A 21,609-nucleotide genomic window follows, 5' to 3' on the forward strand; every position below is an offset into this window, starting at 1 on the left:
ATGGGCATTGGAATTCAATGTTTGTCTAAGAGTTTGATTCAGAAAGATGAAAAGAGATGGACTCACTAACCCACCAGTACAAAGGTATAAAAAGCCCACTACCCAATGTTGGTCCCGGCAATCTTGGATCATGGGAGGGGTGGACTGGATACAGACCTAACCTTTGTCCTTTTTACAGAAAGTGGCTGTTCCTAAACTCAAATTCTCATGGTTAACCACCCAAGATTTTACCATTACATCAAGCAATGGCCTCTGTCTATGGAACATATTCTTGAATTTCAACAGTCCAAAAGTTGCTCAAGACATGAAAAAAATTGCTCCATTTAACAATGTTAATCACTAATCAAAGAAGAGCCACAATTTGGACTTTTTGTTGATACACTACTTTGAACTACATTAGAAATAACCAGTTATTAAAATACAATAGTGCGACTGCCTTCTATAGAAGTTGGTATTAGCAACATAGGCATCAGAAAACAAGGCTTCCAACCAATAGAGAAGTCAAGGGAACCGTGAGGTTATCATCAAGCTCAGAACTAATTGGAAGTGACTCTACTATTGCAGTGAGTGAAGAGACAATAAGGAATCCAAAAGTCATTCCCCAACTTTCTTGAAGTAACCCAAACAGGGAAAAGTAGTGCATATAACTGTACAGAAGTTTATCAGAAACAAGCCACACATCACTCAACTACCAATTTGATAATGAATAGAAAGCAATCTGGAGAAAATGAGAAAAATTAGAAAGATGACAGAAAATTACCCGATAGAAGTTATGACACCAGCAGATGCCATTGCAATGCTCCCAGCAAATGATTTGTCCCTGTTATATGGAAGCTTCTGTCTTCCAAACTGCCTCCCTACTATGTCAGCTACACCTGCAAGCAATATAACTGTTGATGCTATGTTGTATCTAAACTAGAAGTTCATTAGCTTGAGAGACTTCAAATGAAGTCAACCTAGACTCAGCATTTTCAAATTTGTATCTTTTATGTTTAGTGTATATTGAATAGAAGATATGGCTAGGTGTTTTGGTTTTTGACTTACTACTAGCATGGTTAATGAGTACCAGAAATGTTTGTCAAGTTGTTTCTAAGATATAGAATACTTAATGGATTGAGGTGTAATGAACATTTTGACAAAGAACTAATAAACATTTTTCTCCTGGCATTAGTTTCCAATTTGTTTTGTGGTTCTGTTTGTGGGCATTCTAGCACCTATAGAGTAAGGGTGTCAATGGACCGGTTTTGGACTGGACCCCACCCAGTCCAAAATCAATTTGGACGGATTGGACGGACCAAAAAGACATAGTTGATTGGACCAATCCGGTCCAAAATATATATTAGATTCAATTGGACCTGGTCCATCCATAATAAATTTATATTGGATTTGATTGGATTAAGCCAATATCTGGTCCATTGATATTAGATAAGAATATAGGTGTCAATGGACCGGGTTTGGGTTGAAACCAGTTTAAATTAAAATGAATTTGAACAAATTAGACGGTCTGAACATTGAATTGGATTAGTCCAAAATGGTCCAAATTATTCATTGCACTGGATTGGACCTGGTCCATTTGTAATGGACTCACATTGGACTGGATTAGGTTGGACCAAATCCAGTCCAATTGACACCCTTGCTATAGAGCATTGGTCTTTTCTAAGCTTAAAAAGTACCCCTCCACCTATCAACACAGCAGGGTCTTAAATCTCTGCTTCATTAGTCTTTCTTGATTCTTTCATAGGTTATAGTGCGATTTGGAAGAAGGGTAAATTCAACCCTCGGGATTTTCTCAACAAAAATCAGTCAGATAAATTAGAAGATAAAGTGTGTGTTTACTCTACCCTCTCGGGAAGCCAGGCCTGATAAATCTGAAAACAGGTACAAAGCATAGAGGACTTTCCTTCAAAACAGAGATATCCTTGAAAGACCTCCTGTAGAGTCAAGTTTCGGCAAATCCATAAAAAATTGCGTTTTCTCCCCCTCTGCTGATAAGTTATCAACCATCCCAAGTGATTGAGATGAACTGGGCAATTGATTCGAATCGGGCAAGCGGTTTGAACCGAGAGCATGGTCTGAACCGGGAAAGTGGTCTAATCCGAACCGAAGGTCTAAACTGGGCATGTGGTTTAATCCGAGGGTGTGGCTTGAACCGGGTAGACTCCTTCTCTCAAGTCTAGAATCATTGGACAAGCTGGAGAGCTCTGATTGGTGGTCGAACTGGGAGAACTTACCAAATGTCGAGCAACAAATTGCGGCACTACCTACTCTAATTGTCCAGGTATCGAACTGGGAGAACTTACCAAATCTCTGCTTTTCCTTTATGGTCATCCCAATGTAGGGGATTGGGCAGCTTTCTGGGATTCTTTCGAGCATTCAAAACTACACCTACAACCCAGATCCTAGATTATGATTGGAGACCTGAAAGATACCATTTACCCCCAGGACTATTAGGGATCAAATAACACCCACGCTGCCTCTACACCCCTAAGAAGGGTAATTGACCTCTTCTCCCTTATTGAGGTGGGCAACTTAGGTCCCTACTTCACTTGGACAAACAAGGAAAATGGTCGACGCCTAGTCTAGGAGAGGCTTGACAGAGCTTTGTCAAACACAGAATGGCTTGACATCTTCCCAGAATCGAGGGTCTTAGTCCTCCCAGCCATAAACTCTTATCACAATCCCATCCTCCTGGACACTCTTCCCACACACCCGAAAGGAAAGAAAACCTTTCATTTTCTCCCAATGTGGGCCAATCACGAAGCTTGTGAAGAAATAATAGATAGAAATTGGAAACAACAACCACTAGGATCTACAACTTATAAAATTACAAAAAGACATAAACTCATCAAGAAAGAGCTAAAATCCTGCAACAAATCCACCTTTGGAGACATCACTCAGAAAGTAAAATACTTAAAAGAGTGAATTCTCCTCCTTCAGCAAGACCGAGCTAGTACCTCTCAAGATGAGCTCCGAAACCTAGAAAGCCAATACAATTGTTGGTTATCCTATGAAGAGGAGCCGTGGAGACTAAAATCCAAGGAACTTTGGCTCAAAGAAGGTGATAGGAACACTCATTTCTTCCATTTCCAAACAAAGCACAAAAGGAGGTGGAGCAACATTGAATGAATCAAGCTTGGTAGCCAATCCTGGGTGGGAAAGAACAGATAAGAAGGGCCTTCCAAGAGCATATCCTAAAAATAAGTGGACAAGCAGAAGGCTTCAGTGCAGAAGGCTTCAGTGCAGACTCCCTGGATGGACTGATTCTGCCTGTCATCACAGAGTCGGAAGGTGACCAATTGATCTCAACCCCAACTGAGGAAGAAGTAAAAACAACCCTTTTTCAAACAAATCCACACAAAGCCCCAAGCCTCGATGGTTTTACCCCTTTCTTCTTCCAGAAGTATTGACACATATTGGGGCAGGACCTGACACACCTTATTGCAAAATTTTTCCATAGTCAACACCTGCTCAGAGAATTAAACCAGACTCACCTAGTCTTCATCCCCAAAAAGGAAGGAGCCAAATTTGTGGACCAATACCGACCCTTCAGCCTATGCAATGTGATCTATAGGGTGCTAGCAAAAGTCATGGCAAACAGGCTATAAATCCCTGCTACCCAAAATTATTTCCCCAAATCAGGTAGCATTCATCCAAGGCAGAAACATTTCAGATAATGTAATCCTAGCTAAGGAGATAACCCACAAAATCAAACTCTAGAAGGGGAAGGCCAGATGGGCATTGATAAAAATTGACACGGCAAAATCCTTCGATAGAATGGGATGGGATTTCATCATCCAAACCTTGAGAAGGATGGGATTCTTAGAGAAATGGTGTAATCTAATTAAACAGTGCATCACTACAATCACCTTCTCAATAAAACTCAATGGGAGCCCACTTGAATTGTTTCATACTAACAGGGAACTTCGACAAGGAGACCCTCTATCACCCTATCTATTCATAATTGGTATGCAAGTGCTAAGAAAACTACTGGACAAAGATGAAGTGAAAGACAAACTGCATGGTATAAAATGGCTAGACATTCAAATCCCCTATCACATCTCCCGTTTGTTGACGACTGCCCCATTGTTAGTGAAGCCACTCCAGAATCCCTCCTTGTTGTCAAGTCAGCTCTCCTCCAATTTGAGCAACTAGCAGGCCAATAGATAAACTTCCAAAAGTTTGGCATAATCTTTAGTAGAAACACACATAGAACTCACCAGAAGCTCCTCAGTTGTCTAATGGGCATGAAACTAATGCAACCCAATATGAAGTACTTGGGTTCCTGGATGGATAAAGCAAGAGGAAATGCCAGGCCGTTTGAAGAAATCATCTCGAATCTAGACAATCAACTAGACACCTAGAAAGAAAAATTTCTCTCCCAGGCAAGTAGAACCACCATGTTAAAAGCAGTACTCGAAAGTATTCCTGTTTATTAGATGCTCACCTCCTTATTTCCAAAGAAGATTCTCTGAAGAGACTAGACCAACTCCAATGCTATTTTCGATGGTAAGGGGAACAACCCAACAAGGGGGTCACAATATCTCCTGGAACACGATTTGCAAACCAAAATCTGGGGGAGGTCTGGGTCTCAGACAGGCGGAACCAATGAACAAGGCACTTTTTGCTAAATAATTTTGGTGGCTTCTTATGAGTAAGGAAGAGCTTTGGAAGGAATAAATCCAAGCAAAATATTTGGGGAGCAAGTCTATCTTTGGTTTCAAACCCGGGAGGTCCCACTCTTATTGGTGGCATAACACATTAAGTGTTTGAAACAGTCTCACTTTCCACCTTTGTTGGAAAATTGGTGATGGATCATGAATAAACTCTCAAACGGATCCTTGGATTCTGGGACTCCCCTCCAACGAACTCCAACTCCGACAACATCAACTCTTTGCAACTAGAAGTTGGATGCTGAAAGACTTCATCACTTTCCATGGAGAATGGAACTCTCAACTCTTGTACTAGGTCTTTGAAGATTTATTAGCTGAAGCCATTCTAAACCTACCCTTGAACCCTCAAGGCCAAGAGGATAAATTGTTGTGGAAGAATTCAAAAGATGGGGAATATTCAATCCGGTCGGCCTATAGAAGTTTCTCAAGAATTGAAGTAGTGGGCCCCTCTAGTGAACAAATCAAGTGGTCAAGGTTGTGGACCACAAAAGCCCCCCTCCGATGCCAACAGTTTGGCTGGAAAGTCCTGATAAATGGAGTCAAAACGAAGCAATCGACTTGGTTCTTACGCTGCTCAGGGGACTATACTTGTGTTCTCTGTGGGAATGCACCTAAAACACATGCACATCTCTTCTTCAAATGTTCTCTAGCGAGAGCAGTTTGGATGTCGGCTCAAATTGGCTTTAATCCAAATGCCTTCATTGCATCAAGATCACTAGATTTCCTAGCCTTGTGGATAGAAAGGAATCCTGAGAAGAAAAATCTCTGAGATTTCTCTTTGGCTAGACTCCTAGCCACTCTAAGAGCATTATGGGATCATAGAAATGAAGTGATATTCAAGGGAAAGTCCCTAGACCCCCTTGAAGTCATAAGAAAAGCAAACTCTTATGTCCCAAACACAGAAGACTCAATTTGGTTTCAATCTCATCATCAACCCGAACACATCGCCCTTTCTACCTACCAACTGCCCCTTACTCCCCATTCGTTAGTTATAGTTGATGGGTCTTGGAGCACAACAATTAGCTTAGCCTCCACAGGTTTATATATATTGTCTTACACGCATAGTGTTTGCTTTGAAGAAGGACAACAACGTACCGAACTAATCAAAGATACCGAGAAAAAAGGTATGTTATAAGGCCTTTAACGCCTCAGAAGCTGAGCTCTGGGCAATCATTAGAGGCCTGAGAAGACTCATTTTGTAGTGTATTAGTCAAGCAATCATTCTATCTGATGCAAAGGAGATCCTGCTAAAGCTCAGAGGAACCATGGGAAACATTAGGTGGAACGAACAAGCACTGATCGAGCACATAAAATTCCTTCTCTCTTTTTTCGTGGAACTTAAAATGTTGTATTTAAACAGAAATGATGTGGGCCTTGCTCATGACATTGCCAAAAGGGCCAATGTAAATAGAATTTATATTTTGTTACCTAGACCCCTCCCCCCGAGGCATAACTCGTATCTCTGTATGAGGGGTCTCCTTTTGTATCCTTAACCTTTTGATGTTCCCAATGGATCCCTTTGCTTACATGAAAAAAAAAACTCTCCTGAATTGAATTGGAAGAAGAGTGAGCTCTTAACCAATTCGGAGGCAAGGGTGTAAATGGATAGGATCCTATTATTTGTATTGTGTGTGTGTGTGTGTGTGTGTGTGTGTGTGTGTGTTATTTATTTATAAACATATTATTTGTATTGTACTTTTATAAATTTGTTATATTATTTATTTATTTATAAAAAACATGTATATATGATAAAGTTAAATAAAAATACTTGTACTTTTTTGTTTCTTTTAATTTAAATTGGTATATTTTATTTTTTTAATAATTTATTAATTACAAAAACAAGTCGGATCAAATCAGATCCGATAGGATTCGGATTTAGATAGAGTCCTATTAGATCCAATCGGATCTTCAGATCAGATCGTATTGAATCCGACATAAAAAATATCGGATCGAATTCAAACATACCTTGATTTGAATCCAATCCGATCCATTTGCATCCCTATTCGAAGGGTCATTGTTGATTTAAACTGCTTCTAGTCCTATTAGCTACTTCATGTGTTGCACTATTTTTGTTTTTTGAAACATATAAAAATAAACAAACATCAAATTTATTGATAAGGTCTCTGCTTCTTCAAATACATCCTGTTCATCCCACTTCACATTTTCTTTCCTTCCACTAAGACAAATAATATATGCTGAGTATCTATACATATTTGAACTTTCTTCAAACCTGGTTTTGGAGCATGATCAAGAGCAAAATTTATGGCCCACCATTCTACATGAGTTGCCTCTCTAGCCACACATTTGCTCCATTGTTGTACCCATCTTGGCTCAATGTTTTCTCCTTTAAAAACATAGCTGTTTCTCTGCTTCCAAATCAACTTTTGCAAATATCATCGATTTCTTCAACAAGTCCATTTTTTCTTCTAATTTTTCTTGCCAGACATTCATGGGCATTTATTAAAAAAATGTTGTTACATTAGTGCCACATAGGTGTTGGTGTTTATTGCATATGAAACCACTATTTGGTTTCACTATTTATTAAACTAACACTAGAAAATTGAAACACTTTGATCTATGTGCATGGAGCATTTGGAGAAATGTCAAATTCTCGTTTTCCCAACGCTTGAGCATTTCCTAAACTGAAATGCTGATATGGTGCACTTTAAGTTGAGGTGGAAAGCAACTTTATGGGGTGTTACTTGAAACGTACATAAAACACCCAACCAAATAGAAAAAACAAAAAAACATTTAGGGTTAAATACAAAATCCTCCCTTGAAGTTTCTAACAATCATAAAAACCTCCCTTATAGTTTCATTTTAACATATATACTTCCCCTGAACTTTTTAGAAACTCGACAAAAACCTCCCTTCTGTCACTGCCCCAGACGGAAAAAGTTAGATTGATGCACCCATTTTTTCCAAATACCCATTCTACCATTTTATAAATTATTTTACATACAAAATCACTGAAATAATCCCATTTTAACTCAACAAAAAAATATATTTCAGTAATTTTTATATGTAAAATTACTGAAATAATCGTTAAAAGAGGTTTTTGTTAAGTTAAAATGGGGTTATTTCAATAATTTTGTATGTAAAATAATTTATAAAAGGGTAGAATGAGTATTTGGAAAAAATTGATGCATCGATCTAACATTTTCCGTCTGGGACAGTGATGGAAGGGAGGTTTTTTTTGAGTTTCTGTAAAGTTCAGGGAGATATTTGTTAAAATGAAACTATAGGGGAGGTTTTTGTGATTGTCAAAAATTTCAGGAGAGGTTTTTATATTTTACCCAAACATATAAAGCAACGTTTTTCATATAAACGTTTGTCTAATGAACACTCCCTCAATAAATGCCCATGGAATCAAACACATACTATATCTCTAAGGATTAAAGCTAAGGTTGGATTGCATCCACACTTTTCTCACACAATGACAATCAACTAGAAGGTAGCCCATCAACACAAGCTTTCCACATAAAACATTTTAGACTCGGATGTTCACCTTCAATTTCCATATTTTCCCTCCATAACACACTGTTGTTCCTTAGATCCTCTACACCAATCAGACTTTGGAAACCTGGTTTCACTCTAAGGTTCCCACTATGTTTCCATAATAAATTAATAATGTATCACTTCCCCCACCCTTTTTGGGCAAAACACTCAAAATTGCTTCTTTCTCTTCCCCATCAAACCACTTCCCTATTTCTACCAGATTTCACCTTCCATCTTCTTTTGATAAATCACACTACTTAGGTTTGGTTTGCAATTCTAAAAAAAGGAAAAAAAATCCCGATGCATGTATCAGTATGTTTGTCGTGTTATGACCCCGGATCCCATTTTAATGATCGTTTTTTTGTCAAAAGAAGCTGCCTTGAATTAGTTAAACGAGTCTTACATGGGGGGAGTTAGCTCCATTGTAATGCAGTGATATGTGGCCCTTACATGAGATGTAAGCAAAAAGATGGGCCACTTCATTGTTGTTTCTACTTATATGTACAAACTCAATATATTCAAAAGATGAAATCAGTATTTGCAGGTAGTTTCGGTGAAGATGACCAGACCATTGGATTGGTTTATCTATGGTTGCAAACTCCATTACGGCAGTACTGTTTGAGAAAACCAAAAGAGGGGTAATACCATGCGATTGTGCTACTTGCAGCCGTCGTAAGAGAGCTCTTGTTTCAGCATCATAGCTGCTGATGTCCCAACTAGGCTTCCCTTCTACAATACAAAGTTGACGTTGCACATGTTGGATGGTGAACCCTCATCCTGCATAGCCTCTATTAGGATCAAAGGAGCCATCGATGTGTAAAGTTGGCATGGACTATGATAGTGAGATGGTGCAATGACTTTGCCTATGCTGGTCGATGTGTGTTATGGGGAATTGAGAATATGTTGTCGTTCCTTGCTTTCCATATGAAATAACAAATGATACTAAATCTGCTGAGGTACAATAGTGCTTGTTGCTCACTGATTGGTGATGTTTGTAAACCATTCGGTGATAATGGTGTGGGGTTGATTTTCTGATATTGTGTCTAGGTTCAGCCCGATTTAGGCTTCACACCAAACTGCTTTTGTGAAGGCACATTGAAAGAACAGGTGGAAGGTTGTCCCCTCGCCGACTTTGCAGAAGCTACATATTCGGTCCTCTCCTTGCAGCCATGGTAAGCTTTTCTGCTTAGTAGGCACGCCGTCCCATATTAGTTTCCATAAGAAAACCTAGAACCTATGCAGTATTTCGAGCTTCCAAAATAGCTTCCAATTGAAGTGAGGACCAGAACTGGAGCTTTCAAATGAGGAGAAGTGTTGATAGGCTGACTTCACCGAATATGAACCCAACTTGTTCTTCTTCCAAATCACTTTATCTTCTTGCTGGCTTGTATCTAGAACTATTGATAGAATGTGAGAGACCACAGATTCTTGGAAGAGAATATTTAGTTTGGTAGTGTCCCAAGATCCTTCTGTAGTAAGGATTTCAGAGACTTTCATGTTCTTGACTTGTGATTTAGGTATCAAGGGGTTCAGATTTGGAATGTGTCCCAGCAAGGTGGGTATCCATGGTCCGTGATGACTTGGGTGTCTCAGCCATCTTTGATCGACCATAGTAGGTTTGTCTTCAAATGTGATAGCATGGAGTGCGCTTGTTTCCACCAGAGTGAGCTATTCTTGGTTTTTGGAGAAGCAAATAGGGAGATATGTGGGAAATATTTGGCTTTTATTTGTTTACTCCAAATACCCTTGCTATCACTCAAAAGCCACCAGATTTGTTCCCGAACATGGCCTGTTCATAATCTCATGAGGTCTGAAGCCCAATCCTCCTTGTTGTTTGTGCCTACATATCTTGCCCCAAGAAATAGTGTGTGGTTCTCCCAATTGTGTCTCCCCACCAGAACTTTCTTGTAAATTTATTTAATTTTGAGTTTGTGGCTTTTGGGAAGGTTGTTGTGGACATGGAGTATGTGGGGATGGACTGCAAGTCTAAGGTGGTTTTGCCTGCTTGGGACAGCAACTTTGAGCTCCATGCATTTATTCTAGTTGTTACTTTACTAAGGACTTCCTTGTGGGTAGAGCAGAGCCTAGGGCTTGTACCAATTTGGTTTCCAAGATATTTGGTACCTTCTAGTGATGTCTTCACATGAAGAATATGCTTGATTTAGAATAATTTATCTTTTGGCCTGACATGGACTTGAAGGTATTGAGGACTTTTACCAAGGCCTTGACATGCTCTAAATCGGCTCTACAGAATAGGATACAATCGTCCGCAAAGAATAAATGTGTAACTGGAGTGTCTTCTTTGCTGAGATGGATTCTTTCAATTTGTCCAGATGATACAGCTTGATTGAGCAGCTGGGTTAATACTTCCATTCCAATGATGAAGAGATAAGGAGAAATTAGGTCTCCTTGTCTTATTCCCCTACTTAATTTGAAATGATCATGGGTTTCTCCTGCCAATTTTATGGAGAAGCTGGTTGTGGACATGCACTGATGTATTAGCTTGCACCACTTTTTAGGAAACTCCATCTTTTTTAACACTTGTAATAGATATGACCAACCCACTCTATCAAAAGCCTTGGACATGTCTATCTTTAGTTCTATGTACGTTTTTCCTCTTTTCTGGGTTTTCATCTTGTGCAGTAGTTCCTTCACTAGAGTGTATTATCTGTGATTTTCTTGCCTTCTAGAAAACCCGACTGACAAGGGGAGATTAGATCCTGCAATACTGGCTGCAATCTAGATACCAACCATTTGGATATTATTTTGTACAGTACATTATATAGGTTGATGGGTCGGTAACTTGCAGCATCAGTTAGGATACTGTTTTTGGGTACAAAAACTAGATTTGTGTTGTCGAGCTCTTTTGGTAAGTACTCAGTGTTAAAGAATGTTAAAGCCAAGGAGTGTATGTCTTGCGCAATTAGCCCCTAGAAATGTTGGTAAAAGAATGTTATGAATCCGTCTGGTCCTGGAGCTTTGTGAGGGTTGAGCTGTTTATCCATTAATGCTAGCTCTTCTTGAGTGGGTGGGGTGAGGAGTAGGTATTTTTGCTCCTCTGTGAGTGTAAGGAGAGATACATTATTGAGCTGGTTGGGATCAAAGTCTTTTGGTTGGCCACTTATGGCTAGGATGGCTTCCTTGAACATTTTGGCTATGATGTTTCTGTCTGATGTCCATGCCCCTTCTGAAATCTGAAGCCATTCTAGGCTGTTATTTTTTACGTTTTTGTGGCTTGCAATGTGGTGAAAGAACTTTGTGTTTTTATCACCATCTTTTAACGAGAGCTCCCTTGATTTCAGTCTCCACAACTATTCCTCTTTGAGAAGCCAGTACTGGTATTGTTTTATGAGGGATTGGAGTTTTTGCTGATGGTCATCCTCCGAGGTTTCCATTTGCAACATAGATATCTGTTGTACTAGTTTCTGGATGTGAGACTGGATCTGCCCGAATTGGTTTGTGTTCCATTCTTTTAATTCTGCTTTACAAACCTTCAATTTGGTGAGGACTTGGTGGGCAGGGGATCCATGAATTTGTTGTTGCCAAGAATCTTCAATGATTTACTTGCATTGAGGGTGTTCAGTCCAAAAATATAAGAAGTGAAAATGAGGTTTTCTTCTTAGTGAGGTTGGCATGGTGTTAATTGAGATAGGCCCGTGGTCTGAAGTTGTTATTGGATGGTGATGTAGTATAGCTTCGGGGTACAATTGACACCAGCCTGTCCAGTCTTTCTTGCACTTTTGATAGTCCATATTGTCCATTGGTTCATGTAAAAGGTGGTCCCACATAGTCAAAGTCCACTAAGTCAAATTTGTTTATGAAGTTTCTGGAGGTGTTTTGAGAGATGAGGCTGTTTTCTTTGGAGAGACTTGTGGTCTTCCTGCTTGTATATGTCATTCAGATCCTCCATTAGAATCCATGATACTGTGGTTGCAGATTGTGTTTGGGCTATTTTTTGCCACAACTCTTTCCTGTACTTTCGAATTGGGTGCCCATATAATAGCAGTGCTTGCCATTTTTTCCCTTGGAGGTGGTTTGTAATTTCTAAATGGATCAAGTGGGTGGATACTAAAAGTGGGATTACACTTATTGAGTCAGTCCAACAACAAAAAAGTCCTCCTGACTGGCCGGTGGCTTCATGGTAAACAAAGTTTTTTGTTTTCAGTTTATTGGCTAGTCTGGTACTGTTGTCTGCTGACAATTTGGTCTCAGACAAGAAGAGTATGTCTGGTCTTTCTTTCTTGGAGAGCTTGACTAGTTTAATGATTCTTTTCGGATCATTGCATCCGCGGGTGTTCCAGGCGAGTAATTTCATGATGGTGCATAAATGTAGTGAAAATGAAATTATAATAACAAAGGCATAATAAAAGAGGAGTAACAGTGATGGTACCTGGTTCCCAAAGTGTAGTGGAGGTGTTGGTAAGAGATGAGTATCTGGATTGGCAATGATGAAGTCCTCTGCATAGTGGCTCATTGGGATTGAAGCTACTACCATTTGCGGGGTGGTCATCTGCTCAATGAGGTAAGTCTCAGTTAATGGAGTTGGAAGCAGGTGCCATCACTGTGGTTATCGGATACGGGCGGGAAGGTGAACGGCCGGGGTTGTGGTTATCTGATGTGGGGAGAGAGATGAATAGCCAGGGTGAGAGGATAACGTGGGCTGGGAGAGTGGGCGGGTTGGTGAACAGCCGTGTGTGGGCGCGAAGATGATAGTCAGGTGACGGGGGCTGGGAAAATGGATAACGTGTGCGGGCGGGAAGATGAACAGTCAGGGTGACGGAGGCTGGGGCGAGTGTAGGTAGATGGACGGTCACCTTTGTCTTCGAAAGGCAACCGTAGTAGTGATCTTCTGCTTGTGTTTCTCGCTTTACATCCTTGTTACCATGATGTAAGATGCTGAGCTGTTTGTATGACACCTAGGATGAACAGTGATGCAAGTATAACTCTTTTTGCTTATTTTTTTAACACTATCATCTGGATTTGTTAGAATTTAATTCTATTTATAAACTCTTTACAAAAAAAAAAAAAATTAAAAAGTCTTACTAGCCTCTGAAATGAACAGTCTCTCATGTATGTGAGGACCTGATTCCAAAATTGGCATCTATTTATACATACCAGATCATTTCCCTGATGGCATGACGTACGTGTCGAATTTTACATACCAGTGCCAAAGTGACAAATTGTCTGATAACAGTTAAAGATATTGAACTGAAAAGCTCATTGCTTTGTCTTTTGGCAAATAAGTTTTTGACTTTGTGGGCTCCTTAATGACTGAAATTGAAGTTGGATAGATGACTTATACCTTTGAAAATTTTTATTACTTAATTGTTGGTAAATAGGAAATCCTGACTGATGTATGGCCAGGTTTTGGTCGTGTTGAGGATCATTTCAAGCCCAATCCTTGAATGAAAACTTTAGATTTGGGTTTGGTTCAGCTTAAGGTCAAGTCCTAATTTACCAATCCAGGCCCAACTCAAGTTTAACTGAATAGAATGTGGGCTATATTTGGGCTCAAGTTAAGCTTGTTCAAGTTGTTACCCTAGTGGTTCAAATGTTTTAGGTTTCAATGTGGTGCGCCTGAAATATTATGACTGAACCACACCATACTTTTTTCAGAATTAAAACAAAAAAAAAAAAAAAACACACCACACGTGTGTTTGTGGATTAATGCGTCCTTAAACCATCTCTCTCTCCTAACTTTTTTATGCTTCTTATCTTAAACTAAAACTAAAATGAATAAAAGGTATAAAATTTTATGACAAGGAAACGGTATGATATTCAAAAAACTTTGACCAGACTCCACCCAAATTTTGATGAATACCACCTGATTGGTTACAACTTTTGTGTTATCAATTGATTGGTTATTAATTATTTTAGGTATCACGCCTTTATGGTATCACGGTTGGGCTAAAAAACTATAGTTTTTTATTCAATTCAATATTTTTTAATTTACAATACAAAGTATAAAAATAAATAAAAAGAGATGGGAGTGAAAGTCTTAAATGGACAGTCAGTCTGCAGATCGGCTTTAGTCGGTGCAAGGCCTGTTCGAACACCGTTTGAGCAGACTTTACAGCATTGCATTAGGAACTTCTCTTTACTTCTGTTCTTTATTTCATAAGGAGATATTCCCAGTGCAAAATTATAATGGTTGTTGGAATGGGCTTTGCACTGACTGAATCCAATTTTGTCAGTCTGCTCTCACATTTAAGAGTTGAAATTAAGCAAGCATACATGCCTTTCTTTTCATTGGTTAGTATATGCTTTAGTGAACGATAAGTATAGGAGATCCAAACTTGAATGAAAGTTTTTTCTCTCTTTTTATATTGAATAAATCAAATACAAAAGTTCAAAAGATAATTTTTTTTTCTTCTCTTGAAGAATTAAAAAAGAAATAAAAGATGGAGGATGCAGGGCAGATAGTTGGTGGAGGGTAGGGGTGTTCACGGTCCAGTTTGACATGGCTTAGAGAAGCTCTCACACCAAACCAACCTGTTGACTCTGATGGTTAAACCGGTAATCTCCATCTACCGAGAAGAAAAATCGGTTCAGCCTCTGAACCTGTTTTTAAAACAGCTTGACTTTGCACAACATGGTCCGAATTAATCACCTAAATATTCACTGATTACAAAGTAAAGGTAAGACCCTCCAGTTGATTAATCTTAATTTTAATGAATTTCATATTTTCTATTACTACACTCCTAGAAATCTTAGTTCCACCGTACAGTCCACCAACATCCGGCATTAGAAATGCTTGTGGTGAAGACAGGATAAGAAGGCCTGCCACTTCTAAATCGAATGCACTTTCTTTCCTTTTTATCGCCACCTCATCCTCATGTATGTCCGTCAGCAAGCTTGCCCTTGTAAACTCTGGCGAGGTCATTGGTGGCACTGGCAGCATCAATTCCTTAATCTTGTCCATGTGCTTCGATGAGATCCCACTCCCTCTCCTTTGCCTTTGGCACCTCATTTCTGGGGAGCTCTAGCTAGCTTTAGGGTGGGCTGAATTTATGGACTTTCTTCTGCATATTCCAGCCCACAAACAGTAGACGAGGGTACAAACAAACACCTCAAAAGATCCCAATTGATCAATAACAACAAAAGCCAATAAGCCCTTGCCTGTCTATTTTGGTGGAAGAGCAGTTTGTGGCAGCAACAGTGGTGATTGTGGTCTTGCGGAGGCAATTGCGATGACATTGCACGGTAATTTACATAAATTACCAAACTCGGAACAAAGAGATGTGAATCAAGATACATACAAGAGCAGTTACATGAATCTTGAACACAAGGCCTCAGAAATATCTTAAGCAACGGGAGATTCATAGATGAGCTATATCCATAAGTTCTCGTTATCAACCCACAACACAATTAAACTCTGCCACCGACAATCAACTCGAAGGAAACACCCTCCGACTGCACCAGACTGAATGGCAAAATTATTACTGACCGGGGGGGGGGGGGGGTGTCTTGTTATTGTTGGTTGCCTATTAATCGGTTGTTGTTGTTGCTTGTGCTCTGATCACTAGATGCTAGGTCGGATTGGACCATAATTAACACAGTAGTCCGGTTAAATCTCCGTTAAAATATAAAAATCTCCCCTTAAATTTCTGACAATCATGAAGATCGTTCATTTATTTTTATTTTAATAAATATTTCTTCTGAACTTTTAAAAAATTCAACAAAAACCTCCCTTTCGTCACTGACCCAGACGCAAAACATTAGATTGATGCATCAATTTTTTTTCAAATACCCATTATACCTTTTTATAAATTATTTTATATATAATTTTATAAAAATAACCGTCTCAACAAAGACCTCTCTTCTATTTCTTTATCCTCTTAACAAATATATCCCCTGAACTTTTAAGAAACTCAAAAGAACCTCCATTCCGTCACTGACCCATATAGAAAACATTAGATTGACTCATAAAATTTTCTCAAATACCCGTTATACCCTTCTATCAATTATTTTATATACAATTTTACAAAAAAATAACCTTCTCGACAAAGACCTCTTTTCGATCTCTTTATCCTCCTAATTGGCAAGTAATTAGTTGGTTTCTAACATGAGAGCGCCAAAAATTAACAAGAAACAGGGTAAAATGGATACAAGCCAGAAATTGCAAGGTAAAAAAATGGTGACCACTAACATTTTGCGTTACTTGGAACAACTTGGCTAACAATTGAAAACCATGTCGTCATCTACTACCCCAAAGACGTTTTCTGAACACCCCATCAATGCACCAGTGCTCTTCCCAAAGCTCGAGTTCGCCGGTGACGATGCCCAGAACGAACACCACTCGGTGCTTTACTGTCAAACCCTCTTCTAGCAATTTGACGCCAGGTGGATCAGGCAATGGCCCATTAATGGCTTCAATCACATACTGAGGGAAAGACACCAGCATAGAATTATAGAGAAAGAGTAGAAACTACCCAGTTGAGTATTTGCAACCAATCAACCAGCAACAACTGTCGATGCAAAACCATTTCTTCTTTTTCTACTCTACCTTGCTCTATGCAACCTTATCCTTATCCTTCTTCTCATCTTCGATGCCTTTATATTTTGTATGAGTATCCTTGTTAGAAAATTTTTCCATTTCAGAGGCTTTTCTACACCCAGTGTCAACATATTTATCTATTCTTCCTTCCTTGTTTCTACTTGTAAGTTTCTGATACCCTACTATCGATGCTAAACCATAAGAAAGCTCTGTGCCTTTGACGATTTATGGTAATAGGTGGGACAAATGGTTAATATAACCTAAACTGTCCTCCTGAACAAAACTTCACCAGGTTCACATGATTCTCTCAAACCCAGACCCTAGATTTAGCTGGTAGTTTTGGTTCTTCGAAGATAAAAAAACAATGCAAGGAAGAGAAATATTGGCCGACTTAATTGATTTGTTTGAATTACATATATAGATACAAGTAGTTGAGTCCTAACAAAACACTTCATTGATGAATGGATGAGGATAAGCATGAGTTGGGTTAACATGAGCTGGATGAATGTGTTACGTGTCTAATATCCCCCTCAAGTGATATGGGGACCGACCACGTTTAACTTGAAGCGGAGTAACACAAAACGAGGATGGCTCAATGCCTTGGTAAGTCCATCTACTAGTAGATCAATGGAAGCAACAAACTAAACTCCAAGATGTCGCTTGTTGATGTGATCTCTCACAAAATGAATATTGATTTCTATGTGCTTCGATCAAGAATGGAGCTAGATTAGCCATAAGAAAGGTGGCACTAAGGTTGTCACAAAATAGGGTAGGAGGAGAACGCAATGGAAGGCCTAGTTTGATCATGAGAGAGAGAATCCACAATGTTTTAGAGGCAGTAGCTGCAAGGGACCTGTATTCAGATTCTATGCTTGAACGGGCAACTATTTGTTACTTCTTCGAGCACCAAGACTCTAGATTGTTTCCAAGGAAAACACAAAAGCCGCTTTGTGATTTTCGATCTTCAGGGTTCCCTAATCAGTCAGCATCAGAGAAGGTGGAAAGCAGATTAGTAGAAGATGGAGTTATGCATAGGCCATAGTGCATATAGTTTCCTTAAGATAGCATAATATGCACTTGACAACAGCCCAATGGAGAGTGGTGGGTGGAAGCATGCATATATTGGCACACCTTGCTGATTGAGAACGCCTCATCAGGATGAGTGAAAGACAAATACTAAAGGGCCCCAACTATTTGTCTATATAAATGAGCATTAGCAAAAGGATCATCAGTAGTGCAAAGAGTAGAATCGGAAGAAAGAGGTGTCTTAGCAGGTTTGCATCGAGCATACCCACTTTAGTAAGAAAGTCATAAATATATTTGTGTTGTAATAGAAACATGTCATTGTTGAGGAAAGTGACCTCAATTCCCAAAATATAATAGAGTGGACCAAGGTCTTTTAAAGCAAACTTGGAACTCAAGAGAGCTATGGCGGAAGAGGTCAACTAAGAGTATGATCTAGTGATGATGATGTCATCAACATACACCAAGATAAATAAAGAGCTAGTAGTACAATGCTTATAGAAAAGTGAGTGATCAACTTATGAAAATTTAAAGCCAAGACCAATCAAGAAATTAGCAAGTTTGTTGTACCATGCACAAGGTGCTTGGTGTAGGCCATATAAGGAGCGTTTTAATGAGAATACATGGTTTGGAAGTTGAGGATCTTTAAAGCCTAGTGGTTGATACAAATATATAGTTTCTATGAGATCTCATGCAAAAATGCATTTTGCATGTCAACTTGATAAGCATGCCAACCCTTAGAAATAGAAAGAGAGTGTAGAAGCCGAATAGTAGTTGGCTTAATCACTGGACTGTGTATCATGAAAGTCCACCCCTGGTTGTTGAGAGAAGCCATAGGCTATGAGTCGAGCCTTATAATGAGGCACATGCCCACTAGGACCTCATTTAATACGAAACACCCTCTTGCAAGTAATAATGTTTTGACACTTGGGTTTGAGTACAAGAGCCCAAGTCTGATTGCATTGAAGAGCATCAAATTCATCTTGCATGGAAGAGCGCCAATGAAGGGCTGATAGGGCCTGGGTTATAGAAGAGGGTTTAGATTTAGATGAGAGAAGAGGGTACTTGGTTGCAAGAAAGGATTTTGGTTTAAAAACACCACTCTTAGCTCTAGTGGTCATGGGTGTGTGTTAGAAGGTGGTGGAGGTTGATGAATAATAGAAGTGTTGGACGATGCTAGTATAGGTAACGAAGGCAGGTTAGGCGAAGAAGGAGATGAAGTGGCATGGTCATCATTAATTAGGAGATGGTAGGGGTGAAGAGGGAGGGGAAAGTTCAGTATTGGGTGGAAAAAGAGAGCTATTGGAGATAACTGATGGTGTATTTATGGTGGAACATGGCTTGGGTAGAGTAATAGAGGTGATACGTAGTGGGGCAGGTTGAGATGATTATTGTATTGGTTCAGGGGAGGAGGGTAGCTCCTTGAAAGGGAAATGTGTCTCGTTAAATAATACATGGCGAGATATATACCAATGTCCAGTTGCAAGTTGAAGGCACCTGTAGCCATGATTTTCTAGGCTATAACCCATGAAAATGCAAAGAGTGGATCTGAAATCTATCTTATATTGATTGTAAGGTCTTAAGTAGGGAAAACATTCACAACCAAATACCTTGGTGCAAAAATAATTTGGTTTAGTGTGAAAAAGTTTTTCCCATGGTGAGACATGTCCAATGACTTTTCTAGGCATTCTATTATATAAATAAGCAACAATATAAAAGGATTCCCACCAGAAACACATGAGTATGAATGCATGTGCAAATAGAGTTAGACTAGTTTCAGTTATATGTTTGTGTTGGCTTTCAATACAATTATTTTGTTCAAAGGTATGAGGGCAGCTCAACTGATGTGTGATACCACATTGCTCAAGAATGGGACGGAAAGAAGAGAATTCCTTCCCACCTTTAGTTTGCAACATCATGATAGAACATCCAAGTATATTTTCAAAATTGGCCTTGAACTTGATGAAAACGTTTAAGGCTTAAGACTTTAATTTAAGAGGAAAAATCCACAAATACTTACTAAAGGCATCAATAAAGCTTATATAGTATTTAAAACCACCATGAGAAGCAACTAGGGCAGGTCCCCTAGTAGTAGATGAACTAATTGAAAATGATAACTTGTGACTCTTACCCATGGGACAAGAGGAATAGAAACTTAATGATTTACCAAAGCTAATTGGCAATTTATTATTGAATACTACTTGTCTAATAATGCTAGGTGTTGGATGTCCAAAGTGTTGATGCCAGAGATCTATTGAAGTTCTTTCTCCTATGAGAGCAAGATTTTTTGCACTTGTAATTTGATCATTATGCAGTTTATAGAGATCATTGCTAATTGGTCCTTCTAGTAAGATATTCATTTGCCGATCCTTCACAACAAATAAACGAGGATGAAACTCAAAAAATACATAATTGTCTACAGAAAAATGAGCAACTGATAATAGATTTTTGGTAATTTTTGGAACATGCATCATGTTTCTAAGAATGAGAGGTTGAGAAGAAGATTGTATACAAGAAGAACCAATATTCTTAATTTTCAAACGTGCTCCATTTGCAGTTCAAATCTGATATGTCCCACTATAAGATGAATGAAGTTTCAAATTACCAAGTTCTGTAGTTAGGTGGTTTGTGGCTCTAGAGTTTGGATGCCAACTCCCATCATTATCTATGGAGGCAAAGTTGATTGAGTTCGTTGCTCGATCTGAATCACCATCTCTGTGATACCTGAAATAACAATTCTTCAAAGTGTGGTTTTTCTTTTTACAGATCTGGCATGGTCCGAGATTGGTATTCATCATTTTAATTTCACCAGTGGTCTGCTGATTTTGTTTGGGCCGATTATCTTGACCTTTGTTTTTGTTGTTATTGGATCTAGGCCCTCCTTGTTGATGTCCACATTGAGTAACATGAACACTTGGTACAATATGATCTGTGCTAGCCGTCAAGGCTTCCATTATGAGTTCATGATTATAAGGCATGTTTTGAATGTCATCAAAAGTAAGTGAATCAGTTAGAGTACTCATAGATGTGATGAATGCTTCATAATCTGATCCAAGACCAGCTAAGGTTTTAATCACCAAGTCTTGAACAGTGATGGGTTGTTTAACCATGGATAGACTATCAGAAATATTTTTGGCATTTTTCAGATATTCATTCATTTGCATCGTGCATTTTCTTAGGTTCATCAACTCTGTGTGAAGTTGCATGACTTTAACCCTAGACTGAGAAGCAAATAATCTTTCCAGAGTGCTACAAACGGCTCTAGTTGTGGAGCAACCAACTTGGTCCTGTGGTACAACATCCAACTAAGTAACTATTGGTCTTGTTTCCACCACTGGGTGTATTTTGGGTTGGGAAAATTTTGCCCATCCACTTCAATATTTTGAGATGGGCACGAGAGTGATCCATCTGCATATCCAATCAGATATGAACCATCTAATGCTGGACAAATTTGTGACCTCCAAAGCATATAGTTATATCGATCTAGCTTCATGTGACAAGCTGACCAAGATTTGTAGTGGACATGCTTCCAATCTAAAATTGCCTGGTTTGAGTTTAAGAGATTGAAACAGGGGAGGTCGAAGTAGAGCTGGTGTTACTAGCCATGGTAACCTATGGCTGTGATACCATAAAAGACAATGCAAGGAAGAAAAGTATTGGATGACTTTATTGATTTGATTGAATTACATATATAGATACAAGTAGTTGAGTCCTAACAAAACACTTCATTGATGAATGGATGAGGATAAGCACAAGCTGGGTTAACATGAGCCGTATGGATGCATTACTTGTCTAATAGAAGAACAAAACACTGTTTGTTGTTGTAGCAGCAACAAAACCTACAGTTAAATCTAGGATTGATCGATCCATCGGAGCCCATGAAACAGATGAAAGGCTAGGCCTAGGCAGGTTTTTATGCAG

The 21,609-nt window shown here is 39.0% G+C and overlaps 2 protein-coding genes across 2 annotated transcripts; both read right to left on the minus strand.

Moving 5' to 3' along the window:
• Positions 1-469: 469 nt before the first annotated feature.
• LOC148870428 (putative phytol kinase 2, chloroplastic) lies at positions 470-16,764 on the minus strand. Its single transcript, XM_088969972.1, has 4 exons — positions 16,690-16,764; positions 16,377-16,551; positions 761-875; positions 470-647 (listed from the first exon to the last, which is right to left on the minus strand). Exons 1-4 carry the CDS (start codon positions 16,762-16,764, stop codon positions 470-472), a joined length of 543 nt encoding a protein of 180 aa, XP_088826098.1.
• A 3,482-nt stretch (positions 16,765-20,246) lies between these two features.
• On the minus strand, positions 20,247-20,894 carry LOC148870429 (uncharacterized). Its single transcript, XM_088969973.1, has one exon. It carries the CDS (start codon positions 20,892-20,894, stop codon positions 20,247-20,249), a length of 648 nt encoding a protein of 215 aa, XP_088826099.1.
• Between the last annotated feature and the right edge of the window lie 715 nt (positions 20,895-21,609).

Source organism: Nelumbo lutea, chromosome 2, assembly GCF_056320005.1.
Source record: "Nelumbo lutea isolate HS-2025 chromosome 2, American lotus-T2T, whole genome shotgun sequence".
NCBI classification, from domain to species: domain Eukaryota; kingdom Viridiplantae; phylum Streptophyta; class Magnoliopsida; order Proteales; family Nelumbonaceae; genus Nelumbo; species Nelumbo lutea.